The sequence below is a fragment of the Passer domesticus genome, chromosome 3 (genome assembly GCF_036417665.1).
Source record: "Passer domesticus isolate bPasDom1 chromosome 3, bPasDom1.hap1, whole genome shotgun sequence".
Lineage (NCBI taxonomy): Eukaryota > Metazoa > Chordata > Aves > Passeriformes > Passeridae > Passer > Passer domesticus.
This window is the reverse complement of record NC_087476.1, coordinates 92,319,092-92,339,787: the sequence shown is the minus strand read 5'-3', so window position 1 is coordinate 92,339,787 and position 20,696 is coordinate 92,319,092. Positions and strand designations below refer to the sequence as shown.

The 20,696-nt window shown below is 34.7% G+C and overlaps 1 protein-coding gene across 11 annotated transcripts in view; it reads right to left on the bottom strand.

The window, feature by feature from the left end:
* Positions 1–20,696, bottom strand: part of MTA3 (metastasis associated 1 family member 3) — a 300,754-nt gene that overhangs the window by 177,028 nt on the left and 103,030 nt on the right. For all 11 annotated transcript variants that reach the window (XR_010359201.1, XM_064414387.1, XM_064414386.1 and 8 more), the window contains 2 exons: positions 12,520–12,583; positions 11,370–11,487 (listed from right to left, as the gene is read on the bottom strand). Coding sequence is in view for 10 of the 11 variants with exons in the window: in XM_064414387.1 (XP_064270457.1) it covers positions 11,370–11,487; positions 12,520–12,583 (182 nt within the window). In the remaining variant the exon portion in view is untranslated. The remainder of the gene's footprint in view (positions 1–11,369; positions 11,488–12,519; positions 12,584–20,696) is intronic.

The window sequence follows — 20,696 nt, the reverse complement described above, 5'->3', positions numbered from 1 at the left end:
ATTCCTGAAATAGAAACACATGAGGCAATAGAGTTTTCAGGAAATCATGGTGAAAACGATTGAGTGTAAAAAGAACAGTAAAATACTACGTATGAATAGTAATAGTATTTAAAATACTTGCTTTTGAAAAAGGGATACTATAATGCAGAGACTTTTATTCTCAAAATAAATTTTAAAAAATTTTAAAACACAAAAAAAAAATCCCCAAACAAGCCAAACAAACAAAAAATTCCACCAAACAAACAAATAAACCAACCCCACACCAAAACCCTGAATAAATTAAAATTACACCAGAGGTTCTGCAGTTTTGGGTTGTCCTGAGGTTTTTTTGTTTGGTTTTTTGGTTTTTGTTTCCTTAAAAACCCTTAATGTTAAAAATATGCAAATTCCCTGGTACTTAAGCATTCTAAAGAGAAAAAAACCAACTTTTAATGTGAGTAAATGTAAAAAAAAACAATTTAGACAAGAACTTTTTGTTTAGGATGAAATGTATTTTGACTTATTAAAGTGTAAAAATTCATATTTCATCTGCATCTGCTGTTTGTTTTTTTCATCTTCTACAGAATAAATTTAGAAGAAAAATCAGACTTGCAGTAAAACAGCAAAGAAACAAACATCTGAACTTACAGTGAGTCCTTTTAGGTGAAGTTACTGAGGTAGAAAATACCAGCAAAGTCAATTAAACACTAAGATGTTGCTAGCTGAAAAGTGACTGGAGCGCTCACGGGGATAATAAGCACATACACAGCACACACTAAATAACTGTACCCTTTATAAGGCTGATACCTGACAGAACTCATTTAGTATTTGAACAATCACAGCCAAGGCCCTACAGCTATTATTAGCAACAAAACCTTTCTGATAGCAATCACACACAACCTGCCACACCAACACACAACACAGACCATTCATGCTGCACTGCAACCAGAGGGCCCCTTTCACCATTTCCTTCAAGCTGCAGAGAAATAGGAGGTTCATAACAAACAGAACACTAGTAACAGAATCCTATGTCTCTTCAAGGAGCTAAAGACAGCAAGGTATCATGGCTCCTTTTTTATAAAGACCCAAAATTCGACTGACCTCAAGCATAAATCAAAGTTGAGAAAGACAGACCTGCTCTTACAATTTGGAGCAGCCAATGAACAAGAAACCAAACAATACCAGAAAAATCCCACTCCAACTATCCCAAGCAGGACAACCCACACAACTCACCTCATCTTTTGAGCGGCTTCTGTAAAGTCTAATTGATATACAGCACAATTTCCAACTCTTCTATCTTATTCTCAACTGTTAACAAAGAAGTTGTGAATGATCTGAGAACTGAAGCTCAGAAATTTCCATGACCACATTTGATCTCTGTGATCAAAATTATACATGTACTTAATATCTCAACAAATTGGAACAGAATTTGTTGAGGTATTGATGTTAAATTACATCACTGAAAACACTTCATAAAACACTATGATTTATAATGCAAAGCTTCAAATACCTAATTGAGCTTCCGTAGTATGCGTGGCCACAGCCCTAAACTACAGATTTTCCTTGCAAATGCATGATTAGGCTGAAGCAAAGTCTTTTCTGAAAACATTAATCAAGAGGCCATTTACACGTGTTGTGTTTAATTTCTAACAGAACTGATAAAATTCCATCAATATGCTTTTAATTGTTCAGCACAAAAATCAATAATTCAGTAATAAAAGTGCGATTGACAAAAGCAATGTAAAGGATATTATAATCCTATTAAAATTTGACATGAACAATACTGTAAAGTATATTTTACTGTTTGTGATAATCAAGCATTTGACAGTTAATTATGCAAAATTTACTGTACGAGCTTAATAACAAAAAAAAATCTTCAGATCTGACAAGAGACTACCAAGTTTAAACTGGCTAACCCTCAAGCTCCTACTTTTAGAAGGTATTACAGAAATAAATAAACTATGTTAACCCAAAGTCAAAGGTGCAACCAACAGAAAGCCCATTTGAGAACAAAATATATTTGAGCATATATAACAAGGAATTTTATTATTTGTTGAGATTCATCTCATCTAAATATCTGATTTATTCTAAATATCTATTTTCAGCTGAGATGAATGAAGTCTCAGCAACATTTTTTTTTCTATTCAGTCCATAAAGGTGAGTCTTACTTACACCTGTTATGTTTGGTGTTCTATTGGGACTTCCACAAATAGGAACTCCTAAATCTGCTTGTTATAACTTTTGTTCTATGCATTCCTTCTGAAAAATGCCTTGAAATAGAAAGCCATCATCTTATAGTTGAACCAAGATTCTAACCAATATTTTGAAGTTATCATTTATTTTGCTACTGATTTACCAGATTTTCAGTCAAACATAAAAATTCAATGCATTTCACATTGAACTTGGTGAAATCAATTTCTACCAGGTTTCTAGGCATCTAGAAGCAAACCTGAGTTAGGCATAACCACCTCCTTTTGTACCTAAAGGTATTTTTTAATTTCAGACTCTGAGCTTTGCTTTGTGCTCTATGGATCCCATAAAATCATCTTGAATTGACAAGAAACCTGCTTTTGAACCCTGACTGTGAACTCCCAATTTGCTGTATGTACAACCAAGTGAGTAGACACACTAATTCCTCAACCCCACCCAAAAATAACTTTATGGTTGATAGCTTTTTCCACAAAAACCTTTCCCTCACATACTGCTGATGGAAGAGCCTAAAGGTGCTGCTGTTGTCACCTTCTGTGGGTGCACAAGAAAAGCAACTCTTCCTTTGATCACACCTAAGCAACTGGGTTTACTCCAATTTCACTTCTTTATTCTTGTAATGGCACTTTGTTTCACTCACAAAGGAAACACTAACATGGCCTCAAAATTATGAGGCCTCATGATTTTTTAAAGCTAGTTAAATACAAAAGGTTAGCCAGATAATATTTGTGAAACACTGAACTCAGGAAAAAAGGCAATATTTTCTGAATTTTAAGAACTACTTACTGTATTAATGTCTCCAGTTAATATTCAGGAACTGTCAAAAAAGTGATCACTTAGCACAAATTACAAACCATATTTTCTGGAAATCAATAGGACACAAAGACACAATATTTGTTTATCCTGTCAGATATTTCTCACAGACACACATTAATCTGTCCTTAGAGTATCTGGCTGTCCACTTTTTAACTGAAATATTTGAATACAGAACCTTCTAAAAATATTTCATATCAAAGTTTTTTTAAAAAAGGACTGATTATTATCTTCTCACAACAGCATTAAATCACTGCAACTACATCAATACTAACAGAAATAAGCCAGCACAGATCTTTGACAAGAGAATCAGATGCACCATTCAAATGACTGCTGCAGGTGTCTGGCTCCATTAGTGACTGTCCAATTCAAGTTCATATAATTAATGGGAGAATTACGTACCACAAAGTAAAAGGACAGATCCCTCCTCATGGAACTACAGTTGAGTTTCACTATTCTAAGGTATATTTTCTTCAATTGAATTAAAAAAAAAAAAAGTTTTAGTTATATGGGAAGCAGAAAACACAATACACCAAGTCTAAGCAATCCTGAATTTTCATAATATTAAAAATCCAAACAGATTGTAAATGAGTTTCTCATCTGCCTCTTTACTTGTAATCATGTTTAAACTTAAAATCCTGAAATTCCAATATTCCCAAACATCAAAAGGCTTGAACTCTGGGTTTAATAGTTTCCATTTGGTGTGTCTGGTGTACTAAAAACAACATACTCTTGTAATGGAGTTGCCGTAAAAAGCACAAAAACAGTGAAAACTTTAGAAACCACCCTAAAAGGAATTAATCTATTCTTTTTTGAAACAGAAGCATTTTAGAAACTTTTAAGTTTCTCTGCATGTCAACCAAAATTTGCAGCTTAAATTTGTCCAACTGCTCCCCTACTTCCTATTAAGTACTCAGTTAATTGAACTGCATTAATTCTAAAATGCCTTGGCTTCAAAGATGAAATCAGCTGCACAGCATGTGCTATTTCTAGCCACTCAGGGGGTATTTTCAGGTGTGCAAGAGGGACTCCAGCATTTAGTTTACAATTTTATTTACTAGAAGAAAAAAAAATGCTTTGAACAGAACATCTTTCCTATAGGGTACTTCCTCCTCCATTTCAGAGACTGTAATTCCTTTTCTGTATGTCTTAGCAGGGGGTACTCCTCTTCCTTGCCCACTCCACACTCTTTGTATTGCTTTAAATGGCCAGAGAGAACCCAATTGTGTCAGAACCCCCCTCCATAAAGAATCCCCTAAGGTCTCCATTCAAACCCACATGCAAGAGATAAGCAGCACCGGGCTGGGAGCAGGACTGCAGCTGGGAGGGGACCATTAGCATGTGAGTCTAAGATCCCCCCTCCAGGCTATTAAAACAGGAACTTGCAAACAGCCCCGCACGGGGCACTGTGTTAGGACCAGCAGCCAGTTCCCCCGAGAAACCTTGAAACCGCATCATTCCACACCATGCTTGTCAATGCCTTGCCGCTTGTCTCCTGCCACATACCTCTGCACAGAAACTGGAAACTCATTTCCCAAATCAAGGCTAACCCTTCCTGCATCCATCATCCCATGTTCCTCTCTGACATGGCTCATTCTGCCCAGGGAAGCCTGGCTCCACCTGGCTGGCTGTGCACTCCTCAGAGCACGAAGGAGCTGCTGCGCCCAGGCAATTAACGCAGCAAATATTCCCAGCACACACTTCCCTGTAGGGACTCCAGCTGCTGAGAATTCCAAATTTTCTGCACTAACAGATAATGACCGCCAAGAAAACACTACATTTAACCTGAAGCCGTAGAGAAAGATTACAAAATTGAATTACAAAACTGAAATTATGTGTGTAGTTTGAATAGAAGTGTGTAATATCATATAGTAAAAAAACTTAGAGTTTAAAGTTATAAGATATAGTAAAACAAGATAGAAGTTTTAAAACAGAAGCTAATCTTTACCTTCATCATCCTCTTCTTCATGATTTTAAGTAGTATTGTATAATTAAATAAAATCCACATTACAAGTCACAAATAGTTAAGTTAAAAATAAAAATAATTTAATAATTTCTTAATTAAACAATTTATCCTTAAAAAACCTTATAAAATATAAATACAACTCCATTTTATAATTTATGAATAAAATAGTACAAAATGCACAACTTCTAAGACTATAATATAAATAAAAACCAATAAACATCTAAGTCCAAACAAAAAATACCATCTCACACATTTAATCCCAACCTCAAAAAAAAAAATAAATAAAATAAAAAAAAAATCCACATCTAGTGGTGGATTAACATACAACAAGTACAAAAAAAAAAAATATAACCAAACTCAAATTAAAAAATCGTAGTTGAATAATCTGTTTAGTTAACTAAATCTCGCACCATTATTAAAAATAAACTTTTAAAAACGAACACTTCCCCTGCTGAGATAACCATGCATGCAGCTGCTGGGGATGCTGCCCAGGGAACACAAGAGCCACTGCTGGCCAACATCCCCTCACTGCCTGCAGCACGGCAGGGCTTTCCCATAGAGCTGCTCCTCTCACCCCCTTCATCCCCCCATAAAATTCCTATGCTTATGAAAGATGTGAGTGAGGGTACTTTCATACACTGTAATTTTCACTTCAGCTTGAAAAATAATAGGGACACCTCACATCATAGAGGGAGAAAACTGTCCTTGTCATTGAGACACATTACTAGACTTGGGGTTAATTCTTTTTTTGTCACTTTTCTTTTATCCTCCTATATGCTACGGCATTGTCCAAATTTCAGAGAGTATTAAAATGACTAAAGTCTTCTCAGACCATCAATAGAGTCAAAAGGTCTTTAAACTACCCAAGAGTCCAAGACATTGACAATGTGATCTATTTAAAAAGGAAGCAAATAAGAGAAATTCAAATTAATTGTTGGAAGAGAAATCAAATTAATTTTCTGCATTTATGATGAGTGGACAGAAGTGGAGAGGTTCACATGCATCATGAGAGATCTAAAAGATACACCTTAAAATGATGCATCTATAGGAGAGGTTAGAGAACAATTATACACTATGAACAATAACAAGATACTTGAGTTTGGATAAGAATCCTCTCCAGATTTCTACTGGATCTCAGGAATACAACAGCTACTAATCGAGATACATGAGCTCAAACCAAATTCTGTTATACCTAGGGTGTGAAGGAGGGAATGTGGCTAAATAAAAAATGTGGGCAACTAAGCACAGCCAAGGCTCACAGCTATGCTAGCCAAAATAATCAAAATTGCAACCAAGACACAGTGGTCCACAGGCTTTTTAGAAAGAAATCCTGAAGTACTGAAAAAAGATCATAGAAGTTCATTAGGAAGCTCAAGGTGACACTTTACTGAATTTCTAATAGGCTTTAAATAAATTTTTAGAAAACTAACAAACCTCAAGTGACAAGATTTCATGCAGGGACAAACAGCTGATAGCCTGATTCAGCATGGTCCTTCCTCACTGCTGGGCTGTTTTTTTGAAAATCCTGGTTTCAACACTTGAACATCTCACATTGCTTACCACCACACTGTTCTACCACAACTTGGCATACAAACTCAAATGCAACGTTAGAAAATTTATTTTGATAAATTACTTTTCAAAAAATCATAGGAAACTGTTATTCCAGATTGTAATAATTTTCTAAAAAATACAATTATTTGGTTGTGATGTTTTTTGCCAGAGAATTACTGTCGACAGTTTCACTAGATTTACATATCATGCCCAGAATACAGTCGTGATACGTTTTTTCTTAGATTTGTTTAGAAAATATACTTTGCTTCAGAAGTTTTAATAGACATTTGACAGACAGAAGACCTTTTTTTGACTTGGTTGCAGCCTTTCCACTTGATTCACAACACCATGAATGAAAGAAAGTAAGCATTACTTAAGAAATTACCGATTTGGCCAATGAGGTTACTGTAAACAATTGGCTTCCCTATTTGCAACATGACTTCAATTGTGTTTGTTTAGCTAAGCTGTCATGCATTTTATTTTGTGTAAATGCATTTAAATTGTGTGACAGCTGCAGTTAGGCCTATGATGGCATACATGAGGCAGAAAGAGCAGCACAGGCATGTGACAAGAAAAATAATGCATTAGAAGAACTCCTACAGAGCAAAAAGATTTCCCATTTCTCCCATTCTTAAGCATTATCCTACTTCATAAACTATATCCCTAATGCCATGCTAGCACTTTTTCTCACTCATTCTCTGCTTTTTTAGCCAACCATGTAAAACAAACTGTCACTGCATCAGTTATTCCACTGCATGAGACACCAGTTGAAATGCCAGAATTTTAAAAACATTTGGATTTTAAAGCTGTGAGACAAGTAAGAATCAATGTTATATAAAAGTCTACCAAGAATCTAAACTAGTTTGCCTGGGTGCAATCTCCCTGTACACAAAACACAACTAAATAAAATCTGCTAGTTTAAGGTGACAACAATTTGATCATATTCAGAACAATTTATAAAAGTATGCCTTGTAACCAAATAACAATAATAATAATGACTTGCCTAGACCAACACTGTATAGGGTTTTGTTCTTGCTTGTTTAGGGCTTTTAGCTTTGCTTATTGAAGTTACTAAGTCAAAGATTTTACAAGGTGTTGATCAAATACTGTAGGTGAGTGCACCACACAGCATCTTCTGGCCATCACATGCAGAAAATGAGACACCTTGCTCCTGTACTGAGGAGTAGCGATGCTCCACAGAAACAAGATACTCCTTGCCCAATTTCATGCTCTTGATTCTCAGAGATAAACCTTTTTATTCTTGTTCTGCACAGAGGAGAAGAATGTTACCCCACGCTGGAAACAGATGTGGAAACAAGCTGCTCCATCCACGGAATAAGGCACTGGAGAATGTGTTGTTAAAACAAAGAAAGAACATTCTTCAGCATCCTGCTAGCCAGAATTTCAGTCAATGCTGTAGAACAGTCTCCTCTCTACCAGCATATTCAAAGCAACTAAAAAGACTCTAAAATCTTCAAACTAGAGTATAGACAGACTGTAACACTTGGCACTAGGGGGACAAAAGACTTCACACAACCACAAAATCATTCAAATCTGACAACTTTTACTCCTAAGCTTAATTCCCAAGAATGGTGACAACAAAAGCCGGAAGAGACTGAGGAAAGAAATCTGCTCTGGTCTTTCTCCAAAGTTACAGTCTTCACTAAATGTGTGATCTAAGTGATTTAGCTACACCATTACAAACAGAAGTGTCATGGATTTACAAGGCTTACGCATTTTCAACCAAATTTTAACTTTGTTTATATTTGTTTACTGCAATTGTGTAAAGGATTTATGATTCAACATATCCTAATGTGGAAAAACAAAACAGTTGCATCTGGAAGACTTCATCATGCATCTTGATTTTAATAAACCTTTTTGTCTTTTGAAAGTAGATGTTCTTTTAGTTTCAAAAATTAAAATAAATTTTTTCAAAAATTTTTATATTGAAAAATTAAAAAGCAATATAAATTTATCCAAAACACTCCTGAGGCAGGGAGAAGTAGGTATGCTGTATTATCCAAAGTTTGACCTAGTCACCTGGGTTTGCAGATGATTAGGTCAAATTTTACTCAAGGATGCAAAAATGGCAACATCAATGCAAGGAAAAAAAAAAATCTATTCCTAGAAAAGCCACGCAGGCTCGTCCAATAAACACCAAAAAAACCCAAAACAAAACCACCATAGTCTATTCAGATAAAACATAAGTTATCACAGTATGGAGAAAGTGCAAGCAATTTGAATCTTAAATCTACTAGAATTTATCACTGTATTTACAAATTAATTAAATATTTGTAGAGCTTCTTTTTTTTCAGCCATGTTGTGAGTGGCCTTCTGAAAGCTAATCTAAACTGTCTTTAGTCATTTGAATTGGATTTATACGCCAGTAACTTTGAAAATAAAACAACTGATGGTGTGTAAATCTTTGATTTGTTTATATTTTTTGTTTGTTTGTTTTGGGGATTTTCTGTAAATATAAAATATGCCCACCAACTTTCTACAAAAAGGTATTCTTCCTTTAGATTACAGAACAAGTTTTATGTGTGAACAAATTCAGGAATTCTTTTTATTTGATATAATCTAAGAATACTATTATTAGATTATATAAAATCTGATTTTTCTGAACTGACAAGATGTTGCCTAAATTCTTTCTTTTAACTTCAGGGGATGGCTCTACACTTTTAAAGAATTACCCATTAGAGAATAACAATTTGGAGATACAGATCACTAGCCACTTTTATCATTACAGGCTGAAAAATAAAGAAAAAAATCTTTACAGAATCCTATACTTTCCAAATATAACTTTTTTAACATATTAATTTTAAACATTGTTTAGATTTGTTTGTATGAAAAAAAAGGCTTGACAGTGAATGGATTAACTTCCAGGCTGTCAGCTTACATAAAGACACAGCAACAGCTTTTGTTTTTCCTTGGAGGATAGAGGGCTATGGGAAACATTTAGAAAAAAATCAGTCCAAACTACCGTAATTTAGATATTTTTATCCTCCCAAAACCAAACTCTTTTTTCCACCAGCCACCTGAAATATATGCAGATTAATCCAACTGAACTGCTCAAGTGCTCCACGTACCAACAGATCCTTGGTTTGTGGGCAGCTTTGTGCTTCTCACCCTGATGGATTATCGTTTCCTACTAAAAGCAGCAAGAGGACTGCACCACTTACTGCATTTTGGGGCTTAGTGGGGTATGAGGAAAAGAAGACAGTAACAGACAGTGAAATCCTATCTTCATGATGTACAAGACAGCTTAACCACTCATTTTAACTAAACCAAGGACTTAAAACGTTAAGCTCCATAAGAACTTGGTAACTTTCGTTTAAATGAATATTAAAATTATTCATTTAAATTAATAATTTTAACTTTAGAAAAAATCAAATAAGTAAAATTTGAACAGGAAAAAAATCCTTTATATGTAATATTCACTATCTCATAATTAACGTCTGTCATTCAAAATTTAAGAAGAGTTCAGTAGAAAAATACTTCCTGCCTGGCAGACAGCCCTAGCTTATCCTAAAAACTCTACAGTTCAAGCAGGTACTTGGGAATCAGATCAGGACTTCCCAGTTGCCTCTCACACACATTGAGACAGCCATTTGCACATGAGCCCTCTGGCAAGCTTTTCTCCTGAGCGTATGAACATCTACACGACTATTTTTTCCCTATGGCAGGTACATTCCCAGCAAGAATAGCAGTGGTTCATAATCTATTCATAAACCTGTTCTGAAACAAGTCCGTACATTTTGTAAACAAACCTGAAGTGACTTCCTATAGACTATTTCTGGTTATTAAACAAAAAGTCAGAATAATAATGCAGGTGATTATTAAATAGCATTCATTGTAAAATAATCTGCCACTTGCCAGAAATCAAATTGTTCTTGTTTCATACCTTTATTAAATAAGGTCTGTAGAAGTTAGAAATAATAGGGGGTTTTGTTCAAGTATAGCAGAAAAAAAAGTAGAACATGATGAATAGAAAATACAACATTTAAGGTTACAAATTCATATATTTGGGCATTCAGAACTCCTTGGACTTACCGCAAGTGATGTTCTTCTCACATAATCCCTTCTTTTTAAAGAATAAATACCATTACTCTTGAAAACAATATCTAAATCTAGATACTTCCAAAGAAACATTTTTCTTTTTTAAAAAATTTAATTAGCAAATACAGTTGTAAACATAACAAGACATGAGTAAGTACTCATGCTTCTTAAATATGATGAAAATATTAAATAATTATTTTACTTGCAATTTTATTTAAAATAATAGTTCTATGTAGCAAAAGAGGCATAGGTAGTTAAGTTAGGTTATAAATAAATAAAATAAAATTTTAAAAACATCACTGATTTTAAAGCTATGCCAAGGCTAGAAAGAGTTGTTTCAACCCTGCTACAAAACAAACAAGATGCTTTAAAGAAAGACAATATTTTGAAATAAGAAGACACAAAGACCTGAATTCTCTTTATTGCATTGTTAGCTTAAAACGGGAAAGAAGAAATATCTTTTCCACTTGTTTTACTACAGTGTCAATAATTGACAAAAGGGTTGGTCCTTAACATCTTTTCTCAATGCAGCCTATATTAAATAACTAACCAGAGCATATAATTAAACAAACAAATATCAAATTCCTATGCACAGACTGGAAATGGATGCATTTTCAACAGCTATTCAAGTATCCTTTCTTTTTCCATAATATCTACTGGTGTTCATAAATTTTCTCAGACCTACTATCTTATTTTTTCTGCCTCTATGTATTAGCTTAGTTCAGAAAGTCAGCATGAGCTGACACAACACAACAACTTTTATTTTTTTACTAATCAGAGATCAAGTATTTACCTTCCACAAGCATGTCTGGCACATCTGCTTGATATCTAGGCCCCACTCTGATTTCTCCCTTGTCTGCTAAAAGTGTTTTCAATGATGGATCATACACCAGTGAATAAAAAAAGGTATCCTAAAAAAAAGAGACATATTTGCAACAGCGTAATAATTTTTAAAATTAGGTTTCTAAATTTGCAACACCTTCCATTTGGAAATTTGCGTACTTTAGAGAACACAGATCTGGTACATAAATCTTTATTTTACATAATACAGATGTTTCATGAGTGCTTTTAAAAGGCTAATTAAGACTTCTCTCATTGTTAGGACTTACTTTAGAACAAAGCAATAATGAAAAGATCCATACACAAATATATCAATGGATTTGAGGAGAAATAATGTTAAATACTTATGAGTGCAAACGTGTTAAATTCGGTAAGTATTTCAACTATACTGACATCCCATTATAAATTAATCTCAAAAAAAAAAAAAAACCACTGTCTGTGTAAACCCTTCTCAGGCGCTAAAACAGTATTGGCAAATGTGGTATAGTCACATAAGAATAGGCCAAGTCCTGCTTTCAAAAATATTTTTACTGATTATCAGTGGTTTGGTGTAGAAAACTAAAAATAAAGATATGCTAATTTCAGTTAGAGAACACTGCCTTCCAGATGTTATATTAAGACACTCCCAAGAAAAAATATGTTTATTTTAAAGGTATTTCGCAATCTTTCAAATTCTTGGGGAATTTTTGTCCTCTCTGGTAAAGCTAAGCAACCTAAGTATCTTCCAGAGGAAGATGAGTAGATACTTTCCACATGATAAAAGAAAAAAAAAAGGAAAAAATAAGGAGGAAAAAAAAGCACCATGTGAATTCCTTCTTCAGTGTCTGCTACAAGAAAACATCTTTATATTTTCATCTGTAAGATGTCATATTAATTACTTCAAATTAATTATTTTCTAAATACAGATTCATAATAAACCTATCATTTAAGTGTGTCAATTAAATTTTTATCCAATAATATTGTTTAAATCAGTATTGTGAACATAATTTTTCTAACCTATCATCCAAGATATGATTTTCAAAGTATTGTTTGCCCATTTGTTAAAAATACAGAAAGAAAAAGAAACTTATCCTAATATTTACTTGAAGAGAAATCACAATTACCTCTTTCTCCAGGTATGACAGCACAGATTCTGTCTCATTCAGAAGTGCAACGCTGCATTTTCCCCTACACAAACATGAGCGAGAATAGTTACTTTGTAAAAAGTTGAAATTTCAAGTAAAGAGTTACAAGAGAACAATATAGATATACTTTAAACTTCCACACTAAAAATATAAAGATATATAAAAACGAACATGTACTTTAATAATACCAAAATTAACATAAAAGCAACAAAACAAATAGCTGTACTGATCTGACCATTCAAATACATTGGAATTCCATCATACTAGGAAATAATTTCAGTAATGGAAAGGCAAAAGAAAAGAAGAGGTACAATGGCAAACAATAAACACACACACAAGTAACAAAAAGGCCTGGATTATAGAAACATCACCTCCAAGGGATTTATCTCCAGTAAATTCAGTGTATAATTTGAAAGCAAATAACCCAAACTGGAAAGAATATAAGGCTTTACTTTTAAGGCTGTATAAACAAAGCACTTTTCTCTTCTGAATTGAAGCATTTTTAATAATGAATCATGGAATTCTATTAGTTTATTCCATGCCCACATTAAAATGTTAATGACCACATTTCTGTGCAGGCTCTTGTTGCCCAGTAGTGGTACAGACCTGCCCATATCTAACTTAAGTGGTCAATGCAGTGGGACTTTGACCCCACCACCCTCCTTCCCTCTCATTCCATCTTCCCCAGCATTGCCTTGCCTCACATTTCTCTGTCTCCAGCTTCTCTGCAAATAACCTGAAGAATTATTTTTAACAAACAGTATTGTAAAGAAACACTCATGGATGTGGATGAAAAATGTTAAGTGTGCTGAATCACCTTGCTAGCTACTCGCATTTTTATGTTGTAATTTACAACTGAACTACCATTTTATATATACAAGTATGTGTGTGTGTATATATATATACACACATACATATATAGATAAGATATATTTGTTACCTCTTACTTACAGTACTTTGTATTTCACGCACCAAAGTTGGACTCAGTTTAGTTGGTATTTGCCAGGAGGTGCCTGTGGCCTTATACATCCAGCTACAGGAAATATACCCAGAACGCCCATCTACCCCCATGGAACAGACCAGAGCACATACAGAGAAAGAGTACTTGTTTGCAGAGACCTTTTTGATCTTAAGATAACACCAAAATGGGTATTGTAAAAACCAGCCATTGTGTCAGGGAGTGCTGACTCTAAGCTCAGCCAGAGGCATTAGAAGCCAATTGCTAATGGCTGATCATTAAGTGAACATACCCAGCTAATGTCTTATTCATTGCCACTGCACATCCTGGGAAAGCGAGGTAAGCCACACATTACTGTCCTGAATTTCTCTTCATTGTCATACCTGTCAGGAGAACCACACCACCCAAGAAAAATGGGAAGAAGGGGAAGAAAAGTCTGACCACAATACACAACAGCGGAGAAAAATCCTCCAGCAGCAGAGTAGAAAACCTCCTAGATACCTCCTTATATCTTTCTTTGAAGGTTTTCTTTAAGCTTTTGGCCTTGAAAATTCCAAGCATTCACTTCTAAAAATTAATTGCGTTGTAGCATGAAGTCAGTTTCCCAACTTTATTTTAATATTTTATTGGGGTTTTTTTTAATGTAAAAGGCTAACCAGGAGTTCACCTCTCCAGCCTGGTTCTATTCCATACAGCTTGAGTGTGCCCGCACTCTCCACTACAACCTGCCCTTATTTAACTTCAATTACCACAGAGGCATTCATTGCTCCACTACCATCGTGGCTGCAAAAGTATTTTATTGACCAACATCATCTTTTATAGCTGGTCCGCTAAAAAATTCATTTTATTTCATTAAGATACAAGATTAGTCCCTGCAGCATGTCTTCTAAGTGAGTGAGTTTCTATTTGATGCTAGATTTCTTTGTACAGCACTTTAACCATCTAATGGCTGGAGTCACACTGAGATAACATTTTGTATGCATATATGACCTCTTGCATGGACTTGTGTCTCAATATAGATAGTACTAGACCTACAGCAGACACTCAAATAAAAACAACAACAACAACAACAACAACAACAACACTCACGTTTGAAAACAGGCAAATTACAGAAGTCGTACTATTTTTGATTCTCTGTATTACAGTTACCCATTTCTGTAATCTAGAAACTGCAATACATAACATAAGTGATTTAGAATCTTTACCAAATTCATAAAAGCCTACTGTCTATATAACTCCTCCTCTCCTTTCCCATCAGAGGAAAAGCTTCTCTATGTAGTTGCAAGTGCTCTGCTGGACTGAACTGAGCCTCTAGTTTGTTGCAGCCTGAACACTGAGCACCTCTCAATAATGGATGCTAAGGTAATAACTTAAGTGAATATCTATTTGCAGTAATATGCCCCTTAATATTCTCCAACCACCACTGCACTTTTCACCCCTTCTTCAATACTAATAATCAAATGCCCTGCAGAAAAAGTTAATGTAATTTAAAACACGTTACAACACAACTTGGGAGCTAGTTTTTTAAGGGATGTATCTGAGAACCCATAGCTTCAATGGATTTAAAAATAATATTTTCCTCCTTACAGTGTTCTGGAGTTTTATTCCTTAATGTTTTAAAATTATTTAAGATAGTTGGGATAGAGCTATATCAAATAAAAAAAATCAATATAACAGCATAAAGTCTGACTCTTCCAAACTAGACAGAGAAAAGAAAGGGGGAGCTAGCTACCTACAAAAACAAATGAAAGAGAGCTTATGCTGCATTTAGCAGATTATAAAATCAGTTACACACCAAAATAAAATTATACTCTCTTCCCGAAATCCTGCTGTCTTTACATCTTGAGTATTATTTAGATTAGTGGCATACAATGTCACAGGTTCATTGTTCTGTTGGAGTCTCCTGCCTGAAATGCACCATTAAACTGAACTTAGGTAAAAATTACAAAAAATTCCCCAGTTTTTTTAAAAATATATAAATAAAGAGGTCTCTACTATTCTTCCACATATAAAACCTTCCTCCTCTTATATAACTGATTTAAGCTGTATTCCTCCAACAAGCAGCATTCTTGACTGAACTGGCGTCATCAAGGTGAATTATTAGTTAACAGCATCAGAAGGTCTCAGTGTTAAGATGATGTCTGATTTTGACCTTTTTCTCAAATTAAAAATCTTCAGAAAATTTGTTTTATAATTCCTACAGAATTAGGCAAAATTTATCCTGTAGGAATGTTGAGGGAAAGTTTAAGCAACCTCAGCAATGCATAAATAACAGTAACCAAAAAAGTAAGCTAGCTTTTATGTCTTCATTACAACTTGATTTTGATGAGATTAAGTTGTGCCTTCAGAATCCTTTCTGCTCTTAGATGTACTTCATATTTAATTTAAACTGGTCACAAATAAAGAGTTGTTCCATAAGCTGACAACAATGCCAACAAAACTTATTACATAATTAAATCAGCCAGCAACAGAAAGTAATTTAGAGGTCTTGCAGTAAAAGAAGACAATAAAACTCACGTACAAATATATGCTCATGGTATTGTCAGCTTCTATCATATAAACCACTTAGGATTCAATTTCTTCTCCTGTCCTAGTAACCAGAGCCACAACTCATAAATTTTTTCTTTAAAGCATTAATCATGGGAAAGCTCTTTTCACATGCTACACATTCCTTCACTCTCGTTTGTTAGAAGCTTTTTCTGCTTGTAAATTTCTTTTGTATGTTCCAGGTGACTACACCAGTGAGTTGACAGTTCCTGATCATTTACACCCATCAGCTAAGGGATGCCTGACAAGCTATTTTTACACACCTACAGCCTACTTCCATACCTCAGGGAAGCCCTGCTGTTACAACACAGAAATGAGACTCACAATCTCTCCAAAAAAAACCCCCAAAATTTTAGTTCTAAAGTACCTTAATCATTTTGTAGGAAAGGATTTCTTCAACAGCCCTACAGAAACCCAGGACCATACAGTCCCAAAACCAAAATTCTAACATCTACAGCCAAAACCTCAAAGCACAGAGACGCTGATGAGGATTATAAGAAAATGGTAAGAAACACTAGTTATGGTAGATAGAAGTCTCATTGCAGGGAACATAAGGACTTGTTCCTCCTCCCCCCCACCTTTGTTTTGGAACTATTTTTCCTGGGATGGATGGGAGGCTGGGATGGGATGGATGGGATGTTTACTGTGGAACAAAGAAAAAGAAAATTTAATTCTAAAAAATAAGTGACAGCTTTGTGAGACACTCATAGGTCAGATTGTCTTGGACAAGTCAATATGGAGCTCCTCACGAAAATCAATAATCTATGTGAGATACCAGTTACCATGCCAGTCCTGAAGGACAGATTTCACAAAGCATAAGCTGATGTAAGACCTAAGGGACCATGAAAACTACAGATAAAAACGTGCCGTGTTTCAGTGATACTCAACAGAGGAATGAAAAACATGTGGGAACTTACTTGACAAGTATCTAGATGAGAGAAGGACAAGACTGCCCTTACTAATCTGTTACAATGAAGGCAAAAGATGATGATAATGAGCTCAAGAGCTTAAGTAGCATGAAAAAAGTTGTACCAGGGTTATTACACCAGACAATGTTATCAAAACACCAAATTGCCTAGAAGACAGAATGAAATGCCTTCTTGTTTGCACTGTCTACGCAATTGTTCTTTAACAAGCTTTTTCTTAAAGTAATCAAAAATATAGATTAAAATCTTTATGAAAATTTTAAAAAGTTTATGCAAACACTTATATTTTAAAACTATCAAAATTAATCAAAATCAACAGCAACTGCCTCATCTTTTACAGTGCCTGTTCATTTCAGCCCTAACTTTCATATCAGTGGAAGCCTCTACAATTCCAATTCTGCTGTTGTTGCAGGCTATTTCTTCATGTTTTCACATGTTTTCACCAGATGAGTAAGACAGCCCATGAGATACAAATTTTTTTAAAATAACGATTTCTTGAAAGAGAAGGTATGAAAAAAAAAAATATATATATATATAGAAAGAAATTACACGAACCAAAATACCTGCCTTTTAACTAGTATGAATGATAAGACTGGAAAAGGCACCTTCATGGGTTCAGTACCACACCCACGAAAGCTCCTATTGGAATGTAGATGTGGCCTTGGAGACAAAGATGCAGTGCAAGAACTCTCAGAACTCAGTGCTCTGGGTTCCCACCATGTCAGTGAAATTTTATATGCATTGCTAATTCAGATACAAGCTGAAGAAAGAAAACCACACGTGCAAGCATGACCCCAGAGACTTGGAAATAACAATTATCAATTGCACTCCTGAAAACAACAGAATTATGTTAGATAATTTTGTACATATATATGCCAATTGTATCTTGATGATCTGCATGAAGATATGTTAGTGTCTCAGCAGACACTTGGAACACAGATGCATGAGTCACTAGCTAGACATCCTGAGAATAAAATAACAGGAAAGAATATTAGGAAATATTATGCTTGTGAGAAAAATCTGATTTGATTTTAACATATGCTGTTACTTCAATGACAATCAGAGATTAAACTCAAATGAAGGTACATAATGAAGAGGGATAGAAAGGAACAGGTGCAGAAGTAGAACCCCAGAGCAATCTTTTGCACATCCAGCATAAAGGGAGAAAAGGAGGGGGGAAAATACAGATATTGAGTAAAGAAGGAGAGAGCTACCTGAAATAACAACACTTTTTTTTAAAACTGTCTTAAATGAGAAAGTGTTTTGAAGATTTCCAATCAAACACCCACTTTGAGCCAAGTCTTGATCCCTTACAAGCAGCCTACACTGCAACGATGATCACCAAAGCAGAGTGGGAACTGCAGAATCCAAAGAGCTTCTACTAATTATGTGAAATTGATTCCCCAGTCACAGCAAGCCAGTACTAAGAGTACTTGTGTATTTTACTTTGAAGCCAAATTTAAGGGGCACAGAATGATGCTGACAGACACATACCAATGTCTTTATAGCAAATATCAAGTTCTCAAGACTGCAAAGAGATTAACTGGGGAGCAAGCTATTGCACAACACTAAAAACAAACAAAAAAAATCAGTGATTTAAACCTGCAATAGATCCCGAACTACAACCTGCCTTTTCAAATATTCAATCAATATCTAGAATTGACCCCAAAAAATCTACATTGTATTGATTTATAATTAACTGGCTCAAGTCTGTCTCTGTCCATTTACAGAGCCATCTCAAACATGAAGAAGAAAAACCCAAACAAAAACCAAAAAAATATTTGAGAAGTGACTACTACTGGGATCTGTGCCTCTGACAAAATAATACCAATCTTCTAAAGAATACAGGATTGTGTATCTGTGGCCAAAAGATAAATCAATAAATTTGGTATTATCTGATTAACACACACTTGATCAAATAAAATCAAAACCAGAATGCACAGTAAACTAATTTATGGACATCTAAATGAACTAGTAAATGCCTGGCATCTAAACATGTGCACAGATCATATGGATGAATGGCCCATGGTATTGATACTGCACGTGGCTTTTAGTCAAAAACTTCAGAGTTTTAATTTTAATTAGAGCTGGAGTGCTAATTTTGTGCACTCCAAATTGGTAAGATTTACAGACAGTCTCCTGAAGCAATTGTGCCCAACTGACACGGATTTAGAAGTAATTAAAAGGTAAGTATTTTCTCAGTGTGGCTCAGGAAAACTATATATTTTGATATCTCAAAATAAGCATAACTGTGGATGTACTTTCTGTACTGCATTGTTGAAAACTCAAGACATTGATTTTTTTTCTCTAGGGATTAAGGCACAGCAGCAGTGATGCACGTAAACTGAACAAAATCACAGGAAGCTGGTTAGGAATGATTTTCCATACATTCTTTAAACCATTTAGGTTGGAGATGTTTAGTTTAAGATCATCACATCCATTACAAGCTGCCCAGCTCAGAAGCAACACACATCACTCCAAACAACTGAAAGTAAAAGTTTTGCACCCTATGAAAGGCTCCTACTTTGTAATTATGTCACTACAGGGAAATATGTACTGATTTTCAGATATTTAAGTGACAGTTTTCCACTGATAAATACATTTTTTCTTACACTGTTACTAGTACTGGCTATTGACCATATAGAAAAACAGGATTCTGTCCTGAACTGAATTTTCATTTTAATTCAAGTAAGAATAATTTGAATTATATTGGAAAAGGAAAAAAGAAAATAGTCAGACATGCTTCAAAAGTCCCTTTGCTCCAAATAAACTCAGTCCAGAAGGAAAGAATACCTTGCTTAACAATCCAGATGATTAGGTAAGCACATGCCTATGCAAAACAAATTTACTCCCTATCCAGTCTGATTTATGCCAGAAAATAATCAGGCATATAAGGTTAATAATAAGTTTTTTAAAAGTAGCTAAAATTTGTATATTTATTCACACACCATGTATGCAGAAACTTCTAGTTTGCCAGGAATGCCAGAACTAGAAATCCTGAGGTAATACCACTAAATTCTAAAGGTCTCTGTCTTGAGCAGTAACACTATAAAATGACCTGCTGGATCTGTCTTGAGCTTCAGACCATTTGTGTTTTGAGTGAAGGAATCCCACATTCAGAAAAAAAGGATTTCTTTTCACCTTAGTTTTATCACAAAACTTTCTTTTTTGCTGTTCTTTCTTCTTCATGATCTCATCAGGACTCACTAATATTGACACTTCAAACAACTGAGTCATTTATAACACATCTAAAGAGCACCACACGGTTACAGTTTGTAAGCATGGCATGTTCTTATAAACTGCACGTTCTTAAGCTACATTTTCTTCTCCATCTACAGTGTGGTACCAATCAAAATTTCTTTAGTCTATCCAGGAGCATGGGTACCATTTAACAACCAAAAACACAACCACCAAAATAATGACCACCATCACCAAAAACAATTAAAAACCAGCAAAACAGAAAAAAAAAATTAACACTGCGTTCTGAATTCCATTAATGATCACAATAATGTCAAAAGAGACCAAAATCCTTATAGACTGGTACTTTAGAAGTTTAAGTGTACTTTTTTGTATATTTATATGTAAAAATATGCAGAGGGTATAAATTACTTAATAAAAATTGAAGAACTCTTCTTATGATCTGACTATTTTGATGCTCTTTAACATGACATATGCACAGGCATCATGCAAAAATACTCACATTCTTCCAATCACATTAATCAGGT